The sequence below is a fragment of the Microcaecilia unicolor genome, chromosome 2 (assembly GCF_901765095.1).
Source record: "Microcaecilia unicolor chromosome 2, aMicUni1.1, whole genome shotgun sequence".
NCBI classification, from domain to species: Eukaryota; Metazoa; Chordata; class Amphibia; order Gymnophiona; family Siphonopidae; genus Microcaecilia; species Microcaecilia unicolor.
In genome coordinates this window covers 500,443,458-500,456,598 of record NC_044032.1, presented here as the reverse complement: position 1 = coordinate 500,456,598, position 13,141 = coordinate 500,443,458, and the positions used below count along the sequence as shown (strand labels likewise).

Here is a 13,141-nt window from a genome sequence, read left to right as displayed (position 1 = left end):
ATTATTCAGCAGTACAAACTTGAGGTCTTAGCAGGTCAGCCAAGAGTTCCAATTATATATTCCCCTTGACATCTACTCAAGAACAAGCATTTGCAGTGTAAAACGCATTCAGTATTCAATAAGCAGTATGCGGTGGAACTAAAATAGTATATGTGGATTTATGGAAAGGCATCCAGATTTCAGTGGATTAGGATGGTACATTGAAACACTATGGTTTCAGCTATTGTGAATTGATAACAATTTGTCATAACGTCATATTATAGCACAAGGTTTGATAGTTCTTATTTTGCATGATTATATTTGTGATTGTACTAATTTTAGATGATCTGCTTTCAGTTGGAGGGCATTCTGATAAAAGTAGACTATAAATGCTCTCCTGAATTAAACTATGGTATTGTCTGATTTGGGCTAAAAGCTATATTTTTTCTTAATATAGTTATTCCTTTATTTTTCATTCTTGATATTGTTTGCTCTTCCAAGTCTATTTGCTATCATTGTTTTGTGAGAAAGGGACACTTGAGCCATTATGGTCAGTTATACTCTGAAAAGTTATCCAGTGACAAGAAAGTCTTGGCACTGCCTTAGATTAATAACTTTGAATAAGCAGAAATTCAGAGCTCAAGTAAATGAGTTACCAGGACAGAAGTTCAGTGCTCAGATTACATCTCTTAAGAAGTAATTTTAACCCTATAACAGCCAAAGCATTATGTAGTCTGGATATGGCCGTGTGGTAAGTATATCAAAAGTAGAAATTACACTGATCCTGCACACACACCCCACTGGAAGCCAAAAAGTGAAAAGTGCAGTCTCCAAGGACAAGCAGAACATAGTTTCTCACATGTGGGTGATATCTCCGATGGAACCGTGGTGTGGATGCTGCCCAGTGTTCTGTAAGTTCTAGAAGCCTTTTGCAGTCCCTTCCACTTCTTGTGCATGAGTGCCTTCCTTCCTGCCTGCCTTAGTTGCATAGGATCCACAGTTTCACTTTCTCAATGGAGTAGTAAAGATGGCATATTTTATCACTGTAGTGAGGTGTTTCTCTTTTCACAGAGGTTTTTTGTTTTGTTTTTGCTTTCCTGTTCTTTTTTTTCTTTGAGTAGAGCAGGACTTTTTTCTTGTGTTTGTTTTTACAGCTTTCCCTTTTGTTTCCCTTAGGTATTTTTTTTGGCTCTTTTTCAGTTTATTTTTTTGCTCCTCACAGGCTTGTTAAGCCTGAGCTCCCAGCCGGGAATTTAAAAAGAGAAATGGGACTTGATATACCGCCTTTCTGTGGTATTTTGCAACTACATTCAAAGCGGTTTACATATATACAGGTACTTATTTTGTACCTGAGGCAATGGAGGGTTAAGTGAAGAAAAAAAACCTCACCATTGAGCCGTTTGATTTCACTATGGCTATTTATCCTGTGATGTTCAGTCTGTCGGGTTTAAATGGTGCACAGACTGTTAGGACCATGTCTGTGACTGATCCATATGACGTGTGCCTAACCAGTCTGGGCTCTGATCATAAGTCCTCTAATTGCTGTCTCTGTGCTCAAATGCAGAAGAGAACCCAAAATAAGTCAAGAGGCTCTGCGAAAACCTTTTGTCTCGCAGAAGTCCGATACATCACCATTGGAGTCAAAGGCATTGGTTGCCATGGCTTCTGGAGCTGTATTCGTACTTTGGAGTCTTTTGAGAGGAAAGTGTTTCAAGGCTCAGTGCTCATTTTCCACATCCAGTCCTACCAACTCTACATGAGTATCTATTTGAAGAACTTTGTAGGCAGTGTACTTGAGTTTGTGGATACTCTCCCATTGGAGCAGGCCACATAATTTCAACAGATAGCCACAAAGCAGAAGGAGTATTGCAAACACATTGCTGTTGCCACTTTTGATACTCTTATGTTCTTATGGCCCTTGCCAAGGAGACAGTCTTTTGGGAGATATGGTGGAGGAGGTAGCAGACCTCATAAACAAAAAACCTGATAAAATCAAGTCTCTTGTCTCACTCCTTCTGTGGCCTCCACTTCTCTGAGGTTTTTAGGCAGCATCAAATAGTGTGCCTACTACTCTGAAAGGCATAGGTTCACTCCTTCATCCTGCCCTCAACAACAGATCTGTCCTCGGCAGCAGAGACCCGAAGACTCTCAACCAACTCCTCAGTTTAAGTAGGGGATGAGCTTTTGACTGGTTCCAGCAAAGCTTAGCCAATATAAAAGTGCTTGTTCTAGATGGGCCTACCAGTAGGAGAGAGGCTGAATTTTTTTTAGAAGAAAGATGGCTCATTATAACGTCAGACCAGTGGATTCTTCAAATAGTCCAGGAAGGTTACACATTCAGCAACAACCTCCTCCACATTGCCCACCAAGAGTGACAAAATTGAACTCTAAGCACCAGGAAGTGCTCGTAGAGGAACTCTTCTCCCTTCTACAGGCCCAAGTGGGAACCTATTCCACCAGGATAAGAAGAGAAGGGATTCTATTCTTCATACCCAAAAAGACTGGATGGAGTGGAATGGGTAGATGTGAATTCCTTGTTTACTCTTTCCAAAAATGCTTGGACTAGTAGTAAATTTAAAACAATCAATGTGTAATTAAATTCTGGAATTCATTGTCATAGAATGTGGTAAAAGCAGTTAGCTTAGCAGGGTTTAAAAAAGGTTAGGCTAACTTCCTAAAAGAAAAGTCCATAAGCCATTATTATGATGGACTTGGGGAAAATTTGCCACTTTTTTCAAGGATAAGCAGCATAAAATCTGTTTTATTGTTCTGGGATCTTGCCAGGTACTAGTGACCTGGATTGGCCACTTTTGGAAACAGGATACTGGACTTGATGGATCTTTGGTCTGTCCTAGTATGACCATGCTTATGTTCTTATGATTTTGTCCCATCCTAGACCTAAGGGCCCTGTAAAAATATCTGGTCAGAGACAAGTTCAGGATGATTTCCCTGTGCACCCTTCTTCCTATAATTTAGGAAAATTATTGACTATGCTCTCTGGACTTAAAGGATGTTTACAGCCACATCCAGATATGTCCAAGTCACAGGAAGTATATCAAATTTCGAGTAGGAAAACGCCACTATCAGTCCTGCCATTTGGCTTTGCATTCACTCCGAGTGTTTGCAGAATGCCTTGCAATAGTCTTGCTACGCATACTGGGAGTACATGTTTCCCTACCTGGATGATGTGCTAGTAAAGAACACATGAAAGGAAGGTGCTCGTGAATCAATGCAGAGAACTATTCGGTGTTGGAGCTACTAGAGTTATCAACTACCCAAGTCCCACCATGTCCCAGTACAACAGTTGGAGTACATTGGAGCCCTGCTAGACACGGTCCAGGCTTGAGCCTACCTGCCACAGGTACGGGCGGATGCACTCATCTCCATCGCCATCCAGGTTTGGTGCAGCCAGCAGGTCTCAGCTTGGCAGGTGTTGAGGTTGTTGGGCCATATAGTCTCCAAAGTGCATGTTGCACCAATGGCTCAACTCATTTGTGAGATGCCCAGTGGACCCTAGCTTCCCAGTGGTGTCAGGCATTGGAGATTCTAGCGGATGTCATCTTGATCACCCCCAAGTTAGCTCAGTTGCTGCTCTAGTGGACAATTCAAAGCAATTTGACTCTGAGACTTCCATTCCAAGTTCTTACTTCCCAGAAAATTCTGACCACAGATGCATCCAACCTGAGAGGGGATGCTCATGTAGATAGGCTTCACACCCAGGGGTGCTGGTCTGCTCAGGAAATTCTGCTTCACATCAATCTCCTAGAGCTGCGGGCAACCTGGAATGCTCTAAAGGCTTTCAGAGATTGTTTGGATTAGAATATTTGATTAATTAGACAATCAGGTTGCAATGTACTATGTCAACAAGTGTGTGTGGGGGGTGAGGGTACACGCTCCTACTACTTGTGTCAGGAAGATGTCGGGATCTGGCAATGGGCCTTCCACCATGGGATGGTACTTGGGGCCACATACCTGGTGGGCAAGAACAGCACTGTAGCAGATAGACTGAGCAGTGTGATGCAACTGCACGATTGGTCTTAGTACAACCTTTGCCTGCAGGATCTTTCAAGAGTGGTTCACTCCCTTAGTGGATCTTTTTGCTGCAGCAAAGTCCCTCAATATTGTTCCAGACTCAGGTCATTCAAAGCATTTCTCTTACTTTGGGGGGAGGGCCTACTGTACATGTGTCCTCCCATTCCTCTGATCAGGAAGACTTTATTGAAACTCAAGCAGGACTGAGGCATCATGATCCTGATCACGCCTTACTGGCCAAGGCAGCTATAGTTCCCTCTTCTGGAGCTGTCCTTCATAGAAACTTGGAGATTGGAGTGTTTTCTGACTGTCTTCATGCAGAATGAGGGGTCTCTTCTGCATCCCAACCTACATTCCCTAGCCTTCATGGCCTGGATGTTGAGCGTGTAGAATTTGCACCCTTTCAACTGCCTGAAGGTATCTTTAAAATCCTGCTGGCTTTCAAGAAAGATTCCACCAAGAGGTGCTATACTTATAAGTGGTGAAGGTTTGCTGTCTGGTGTGAGGGCAAGGCCCTAGATCTGCTGTCTTGTCCTACACAAAACCTGGTTGCGTATCTTCTACACCTTTCTGAGTCTGGGTTCACCTCAGTGTAATTAGGGCTTACCATCACCCTATAGAAGGTAAGCCTATCTCTATACAGTCTCTAGTTGTTTGCTTCATAAGAGGTTTGTTTTTACAAAGTCCCTCATCAGACCTCTGACTTTTTATTTATTTATTTATTTTATTTGTATCCCACATTTTCCCACCTCTTTGCAGGCTCAATGTGGATTACAATATATCATGAATAATGGAAATACATAAGAAAATTTATATTTGGTATTACAGAAGGATCTTGGGTGTCATGATAATAACAGAACATAATAGTAGATTAACAATCAAGTATGTCATGGGACGTCAACGTCATCCCAGCTGATGAAAGCTCCTTTTGAACCACTTGATTCCTGTCATCTGAAGTACCTAACCTGGAAGATCTTATTTTTGGTGGCTGTCACTTCAGCTTGCTCTCCCATCTCCTTTAGGAGTTGCATTCTTTTTGTTTTTTTAAACGATCCGAGGGTCCCATGTGATTCAGGCAGGCAGAAAGGCACTCATGCATGCATGGTGGGGGCCTGCCAAAGGCTGTTAAAGTTTACAGAATGCTAGGTGGTGTCTGCACCGGGGCTCTGTTGAAGACGTCACCTACATATGAGAATACTTGGCCTGCTGTCCTCGGGGAAAGTATCTGCTACAGGTGAGTAACTTTATTGTACAGTCTACAGTCCCCCCTTCCCCCTCCCTAGTATCCAGCACACACTGCTTCCTTATTGCTCTTTCGTGAGTAGGAAAACCCTTTTCCAGAGAACTGTAGAAAGACATTCATTCTACAAGAACCTTTCATTTGTGACATTTGACATATATGTTCAATAAAGTTTCTCTCTTGATCTGGCACTGTCCATGAGATTGATGACCCTGAGGCAGGCCTTGCTGTAAGTGGGAAGTATATGTCAGATTTAGGGACCTGATCCCTTGCTGCTTGTACAGTTCTGCTGTAGGGTATGTGCTTTGTGTGCTTTCAGGGTCTAAGCTATTAATAATTACTTGATTTGCATACACTGAATTTGTAAGCCATTGTAATTTAATGCATACAAACTTTGCTCCTATTCAAAAGAACTGATCAGAAAACAGTGTATGTTATATACAAAATTCTAGAATGAAAATAAAAATAGGGATATCTAATTTTTGAATACTTGTGTTAGCAGCTGAATATAATCTTTAATGCATCATAGCAAATCTAGTTTACTGTACTTAAGAGGACTGTTGCCATAATAGCAGTGACCATTGAATGACATTATCTTCTGTTAGGCACATGTCAATAACTGGAACACCATACAAGGAATGGTGTCCCTTACCATGCCAAAGCATGCATGACCTGTATTTTTAGTGTTATAGAATATAAGGGAATTCCTGAAGTGTTGCTCAAAAGTTCCATTTTCATGTCATTTCAGTAGATTAAACAATTATGGACTGTGCAGTATTTTCAAGTTTGTGGTTAAACAGTTGAATTATACCTAGCTTTATTTCTAAAGTTAATGAAAAGCAAAGTGGGATATTTTTTTTCTGTGGGATAAATAAGTTTTGACTGTTTCATAGAGGCACCTGGATGGTTTATAAGAGAGCTGCTGATCACACAGAAGCATTATTTATTTATTTATTTGTTTGTTACACGTATACCCCGCGCTTTCCCACTCATAGCAGGTTCAGTGCGGCTTACATAGTGGTAGGTTACAAAGTGTAGTAGAACAAATATTATAGTGCATGTGAGATGAACAGGGGAAGGGGTAGTATTGGCGGGAGAGAGGCGGGGGATAGAGTGGAATTAACAGGGGATGGGGTATGAGGTAGATGTGGGATAGGTAGGACGAGGATAAGGGCATTAATAGAGGATGAGGTCTAAGATAATATGGGTTGTTGTTGTGTGGGAGGGAAGGATAGATAGTTGTTGATCCGCTCACAGCTCAAAATTATCACTGTCATTAACAGGCTGTTAACACCTGGTTTGCACACAGGTTAGACAGGACAGCATGCACAAGTGGTTTCAGCACAGGAAACTTTTTTTTTTTTTTTGTCAGGTCTAGTAGGGTGACGTAGAAGGATTGGTTGAGAGGACAGGTGTCCAGTGGCACTGCTTCTCTCCCTCCAATCTGACAACCCACCACTCTGCCTCAGACACAAAATCGCGAGACAATGCGACTCCCCCTTCCCCCTAATGTAAAACAATAATGGCTTGGTGGTCTAGTGAACCCCTAGCCCCACTTCTGACCCCCTCCCCAATGTTAAAAATGGCCTTGAGGTCTAGTAGACCCCAAGGCCCCCAAATTTTCTTTGGTCTAGAGGGACCCTGACGCAACACAAGGCCACCCTGACCCTGTAACTGGAAGGAGGCAGGAGCAATGCCAGCTGCTCCTGCTTCTGGATTCTGTCATCTTCAAAATGGCGGCGCCATGCTGCACCACTCCCGGTGCATCCTGGGAAACTCCCTGGTATGGTAGATAAAGGATGCACTGAGTGGTTTGCATTTTGAAATTTTTTTCCTTGATCAATCTGATATCATCCAAATTCTAAAGGATCCTTTCCTTTTTTGAGAAAGGATCCTTCTTTGTTTTAAACACCTTAGCCAATATTGCCCTCAGTTTTAAAACAGGTGTAAACATTTCTAATAGAAAACTGAGGGTTTTCTTAAAAATGCCATAAGGATGCAGTTGGGTCTAGGAGATGAATTACACAGCCAGCTCTTGTTATAACCTCCAGAATATACTCACTGTAGCAAATCTGTCATCTCTTTATCTGTCCGGTCATCCTCAAGTTTCAGCTACTGGTAGTATTCCTTTAACTGTACAACTACCTAAGACAGCTGTGTATTTCTTAGAGGTGTGTATGTGTGTGTGTGGGGGGAGTTAATTGAATGTTGTACTTATCAAATGTGCCACATCATTATAAACTATAGCTTCCAGCTGTTGTCTGACCATCCTGCCTCCTAGGACCTCTCCGGCCTGCCAGACAAATCCTTTAGAATTTGGATGATATCAGATTGATCAAGCAAAAAAATTTCAAAATGCAAACCACTTGGTGCATCCTTTATCAACTGTGAGCATCTGCGTTTCCACTAGGACTTAGTTAAGCAACTAAACTTCAGGGGTTCTTTTCATTCCTCCCACCAATGATATACATCAATCTGGATGTTGGGATATTTCTGTTACAATAAATTTCCAGAATTTGGAAAAGCAAGACAAATATGGGATACTTACCCTACACTTGTTTACATTGGGTCAGGGGTTCTGAATAGATTTTCCCAGTCTGTATCTGAAAAAAATGCTTAGTGTGTGTCATTGTGAAAATATGTTTTCCTCATCAATTCCTGATTATTTTCATCCTATTTTGATCTTACTGGTTTATGTACTATTAAATTGTATAGTATGTAACCAGCTTCAGCTACTAACGCAGAGCCAACACCTCCCTCATCAAACACTATCCCCTTTTTCTTTTAAATATTTATGGTGCACACATAGTTCAAACATTGCGTAGAACTGTGGGAGAAGTAAGGATTGACAGCAGCAACTAAAAATGCAGTCAATGACCTCTCCTTCATCTGGCTTCACTAATGAAGGATCCACTCCATAAAGGCCATTGCCATGGCTGCTGCTGCTCTGCCCGCCCCCTGGTCCACTCTCTTTCAACCACTTAGGGGGCCTCAGATTCACCTGTGGATATCAGGAAGCAGCCCATTGCATTGACAAGGCTTGGTGAGATCTGGTTTGGTCTGTTTTTCTAATTGCAGGTGTGCTGGTGTTCTAGGGCCTGCTGTGGCTGTTCGAGTCCTCGGAATTAACTATATTGTGATATGGCAAGTTACTGCCTAGGTTCATTGTCTTTTTATTTTTTTCTTCATTTTTTTGCAAATTTCTCAGCTTATTTTACGAACACTTTATAACAATGGTTCCCAAACCTGGTCCTGGAGGCACCCCAGCCAGTCAGGTTTTCAGGATATCCACAATGAATATTCATATGAGAGATTTGCATGTAGTGGAGGCAATGTATGCAAATCTCTTTTTGAATATAGGTTTTTATAAGCCTTCTCAATTGAGATTTTCTTGAATAGAAAGGGGTAACATCTGTCTGACACTCTGCTTTTTTATTGTCCAGGATTATTCTGTGAATTCAAGGCTAGTGAAATAAGGAAACGGGATTTTCTAACTTACTGCTTGATTTTCTTTTGTTCCAAAATAAATCTATCTTTCCGTGGATTTACTGCTTTTGGATCCCCCCCCCCCCCCCCCCCCAGGTTCTATGTGGACTACGTTTGTTTTATTTTTAAGTTTTTAAATTTTTTATTGATGACAATCATAAAGCATAAATTCTTAATTATTTAACAGTGTCCACATCCGTATACAGTTCTCCAATAAGGAACCATTCAACCAAATCTATTATACAGTCATCAAATTTTTATATATATATTCTCCCCCCCTCCTCCCCCGCTCATCTGTATTAATTTGAACCTTATAAACTTCTTTATGTAACTCCACCATATGTGGATATGCATAACCTTGCCCTAATAAAAGTCTACTAAAGTACATGGAATACAGATCACAATGTTTTTAACCACAACATGTCTCCTAGAGGTCACGCAACTTTGATATCCATTGTGTTCAGTCATCCCACTTTAACTTTTCCTCTCCTCTCCTTCTATATCTACCTTAGTGGAAATTTACATCCTGAATCATCGTTTGTTTTATTTTTAATGTATATTACAATTTCTTCTGTATATTAATCTGAATTTCTTGTCAAAGATAATATCTTTGTTGTAAAATTTAAATGCAAATTTAAAATAAAAGTCCCTTTAAGGGCCCTGTTTACTAAGGCACGTTAGCATTTTTAACACGCTTACAATTAGCGTGCATGTTAACTGTGTAGGCGCCTATAGGGATATTTTAGTCACATACATGGTTAACGTGCATTAAAGATGCTAATGTGCCTATAGCTCTACTTAGTAAAAAGGGCCATAAGTGTCTGCCAGTGGAAGAAGTTTGTTGCCCCTAATATAATGTGACCTCAGAATTTGTATGTATGTGTATATAAAATTTATTTCCTCTTGATTTGTCAATGTGAAGTCTTAACTCTGCTTTGCACCTGCTTGTCCATATACTATAGAATAATTAGTTAAATAATCCTGCTGTATAATTGTAGCACTAGCTTTACTGGTTAGATTAAACTGACCTAGAGTTTCTTTATTGCATAGAAGGGAACAGATTTTGAATTTTGCTCAGGGTTTTTTTTTTTTTTTTTGCAGTTGTAGCTCAAGGTGAGTTACATTCGTGTACAGTAGACATATTCCTGTCCCTTATATCAGTTTGTACCTGAGACATTCGTGTACAGTAGACATATTCTTGTCCCTTATAATCAGTTTGTACCTGAGGCAATGCACTTGCACAAGATCACAAGGACCCTCAGGAATTGGAAAACTGGGTTCCCTAGTTCTTAGCCTACTACTCGAACCACTAAGCGACTCCTCCCTTGGGATTTTTTTTCTAGTAGTTTGTTTTGTTTTTAATAATCTATTTAAAGAAAAAAAAAAGGGGGGGTGAAGGTGTGCTATGGAAATGTCAATCCCTGTTGCCACTACAAATGCTTACTACTATTAATTATAATTTCTGTAGCAATACTAGACATGTGCAGCGCTGTACTCATTATAGGCAGGTAATTTCTCTGTCCCTAGAGGGCTCACAATCTAGGTTATTTGTACTTGGGGCAATGGAGGGTTAGGTGACTGTCACAAGGAGCTGCAGTGGGAATGGAACTTAGGTTGCAAAGATCAAAGCCCGCTGCACTAACCATTAGGCTACTCCACTATGTCTAGAGACACCGCTGCCTGGTAAGTATGCAGATCTGGATTTGTGTGGAGCCACAGTGCCTGGGCAGTTTGTTCTCCCTACCTTCCTTTTACTTTCCATTTTCCCCTCCCTCTCATCTCTCTTCCATCACTACCTTTTTTTTTCCCCCCCCCCTTCTTCTTCTTCTCTCTCTCTCCATCTTTTGCTTCTTTCCTGTCTTGTTCCTTTTTATTTATTTATTTGTTGCATTTGTATCCCACATTTTCCCACCTATTTGCAGGCTCAATGTGGCTTACATAGTACCTTGATGGCGATCGCCAGTTCCGGTATGAGAAATACAGAGTGGTATTGCGTTTTTCCCTTTTGTGTCCCTCCTTATCCCTCCACCCACCTCTCCTCTCCTTTCTTGCTCATTCTCCTTCTCCCTGCCACCTTTCACTTTGCCGCCCTCCCAGGCATCTCTTCTGCCTCTCACTGGCAGCACCAGCTGCTCCTGAAATGCACAACTCTAACTATGCATGCTTCAAAGAGACAGCTCTACTGCTGATAGGTTGCATTCTAGAGGTGACTGTTTAGCAATGCTCAAGACTGTAAAATTACCGTTACTGATTTGACAAATGCCAGTTATAACAATTTATATCATTTTCATGTTGGATTTATTAAAGTACGCAGCAAATAAGTTTTTGCTTTTTTAAAAAATAACCACAGTTGTCACTGTTTTAGTTTCTCTTTTAAAGGAGCATTGTAACAGGGACACAACAATTTGGTTACACTTGTTAAGTTTTAATGATTAGGAAATGCCCACCGTGATGGGCAAATATTTGATCTTAGTTTCTGTTTTGTTGTGTGTGTGTGTTTCCAAACAATGCATCATAGTAATGCTCTGCTTTCTGGAATTGCACACCTTATGTGGTGGTGGTGATAGCATAAACACACACCATATGTTACTACTTATATCTCCCTTCCTGCCATCTTAATGAGCTAGAGTTACTAATGTATGCTACAACATTCATATGTACTAATGCTGTTTAAGAGTGTTATTAACAGCTGGGTCCCCTGTGGTAAAGTAACATGCATTTATGCAGTCCTTAAGGGCCACGATCCTTCAAATTTTCAGGATTTCCATAATTAATATTTGCATACAGTGGAGGCAGTGAGTGCAAATAGCCCTCATGCATATTCATTGTGGGAAATCCTGAAAACCTTAGGCCCAGGCTTGGAGACCCCTGATAGTGTGTGCTAATTCCGTAGCATGTGTTAGTATCCCTAGCTTTTTTGGTGACATCAGAATTAGAATCACTGTATGAAATTTACTGGCTCCATTAGTCTTTTCCTTCTTATCCACCATGTCCATGCTTGTTTTATTCATGTTCAGAATAACTCGTTTTGAAAAGCAGACTCGTATAAACACTGTGTAGTGACAGATAGCAAGAACTGCCATAGTATAGCACACACGTTATGGAAACCATTCTGTCATGGGGTGTTTAGCAGCTACAGTCTGTTGCACTTTCAGCATTTCACATATGAAATGTTACCCTTTGTTTTCTTTTTGTAGGAATTTGTTTACTAAGAAAAAAAGCTGCACAATAGAAAAACCAAATGAGTTGGGTTGGAAATTGTTTGGAAAAGTGCCTCTGCGAGAAACGTTTCCGAAAGATCCAAAGATAATCCAAAAGGTATTTCTCCCGCTGTGTACATTTAAAGGCTGCCTCTATCTATAGTCAAATTGCAATTTGTAGAACCTGTGCTCTTATATGTGTTATCATCTGGATTGGGCATAAGGATGACCCTGATTAGGTTTCTAAATTTTTCTTGACCTGTGTAGATTTTAGTCCCAAATATTTTTAGTTTAAACATGCAAAATGTTCCTGGTCTTCAGGCAGTTGGACATAGTAACATAGTAGGTGACGGCAGAAAAAGACCTGTATGGTCCATCCAGTCTGCCCAACAAGATAAACTCATACGTGCTACTTTATATGTCATAGACTAGAATGGAGCATGCATTATATTTCAACATTTTTATTGATGACAAAAGGAAAAACAGCCACGATATGCATACACAGAGGTTCAAATATGAAAAGATATACAATAAGGACCAAATGATACATTTCTTCATCAAACTTTTAACAATTTAACCCCACCCTGCCCCTCTATGTTATGTTCAGCATTTTAAACACATTTCCTTTAATAACTTTCCAACTGTAAATATCTTTCTGATTAAACTGCAATTATTTCTTAATCTCCTGCTACCTAAAACTTCTTTCTTTAGATTTGTGTCTCGGTATCGAGCATGCATTAAAAGATAAAAGGAACCCCTGAAATGAAAAATTAAGGTTCATACATTTATGTGAAAAATTCTAGCAGAATGCAGCATAGAACCAAGATTACTGTAAATGACCTCTTTTATTTGCCTGAAACTGCAAAAGTTGTGCCCTTGAAACTGAAGTATCAATTTAGTGCAGCTAATATTGTTATGAAAAGGTTTGTTAACGTTTCTACAAGCTTTTTATACCACTACTTTGCTTTAATTTGTATGCTTGTGCTCTAGCAGCATACAATAGGGTAAGGATGGTGACAAATATTTTCATCTAGTGCTTTAAAACCTTTTTTGATGGAAAGTGTGGGAACCTGTTTGCCCTGCAATGCTGTATAAAGCAAGAAGCTGGAGCCTAACTATTGAGATTTATTCTGTAGTATATTTGTCATGCCTATTTTTATATTGAGGGTATGTCTGGGATCGGATTGTTAATATAGGGGTTGGT

The 13,141-nt window shown here is 40.3% G+C and overlaps 1 protein-coding gene across 3 annotated transcripts in view; it reads left to right on the top strand.

Annotated features, from left to right (window-relative positions):
- The window catches only part of TBC1D14 (TBC1 domain family member 14), a 199,948-nt gene that overhangs the window by 85,409 nt on the left and 101,398 nt on the right, over positions 1-13,141 (top strand). For all 3 annotated transcript variants that reach the window (XM_030191163.1, XM_030191164.1, XM_030191165.1), the window contains one exon: positions 11,935-12,055. In XM_030191163.1, the coding sequence (XP_030047023.1) occupies positions 11,935-12,055 (121 nt within the window). The remainder of the gene's footprint in view (positions 1-11,934; positions 12,056-13,141) is intronic.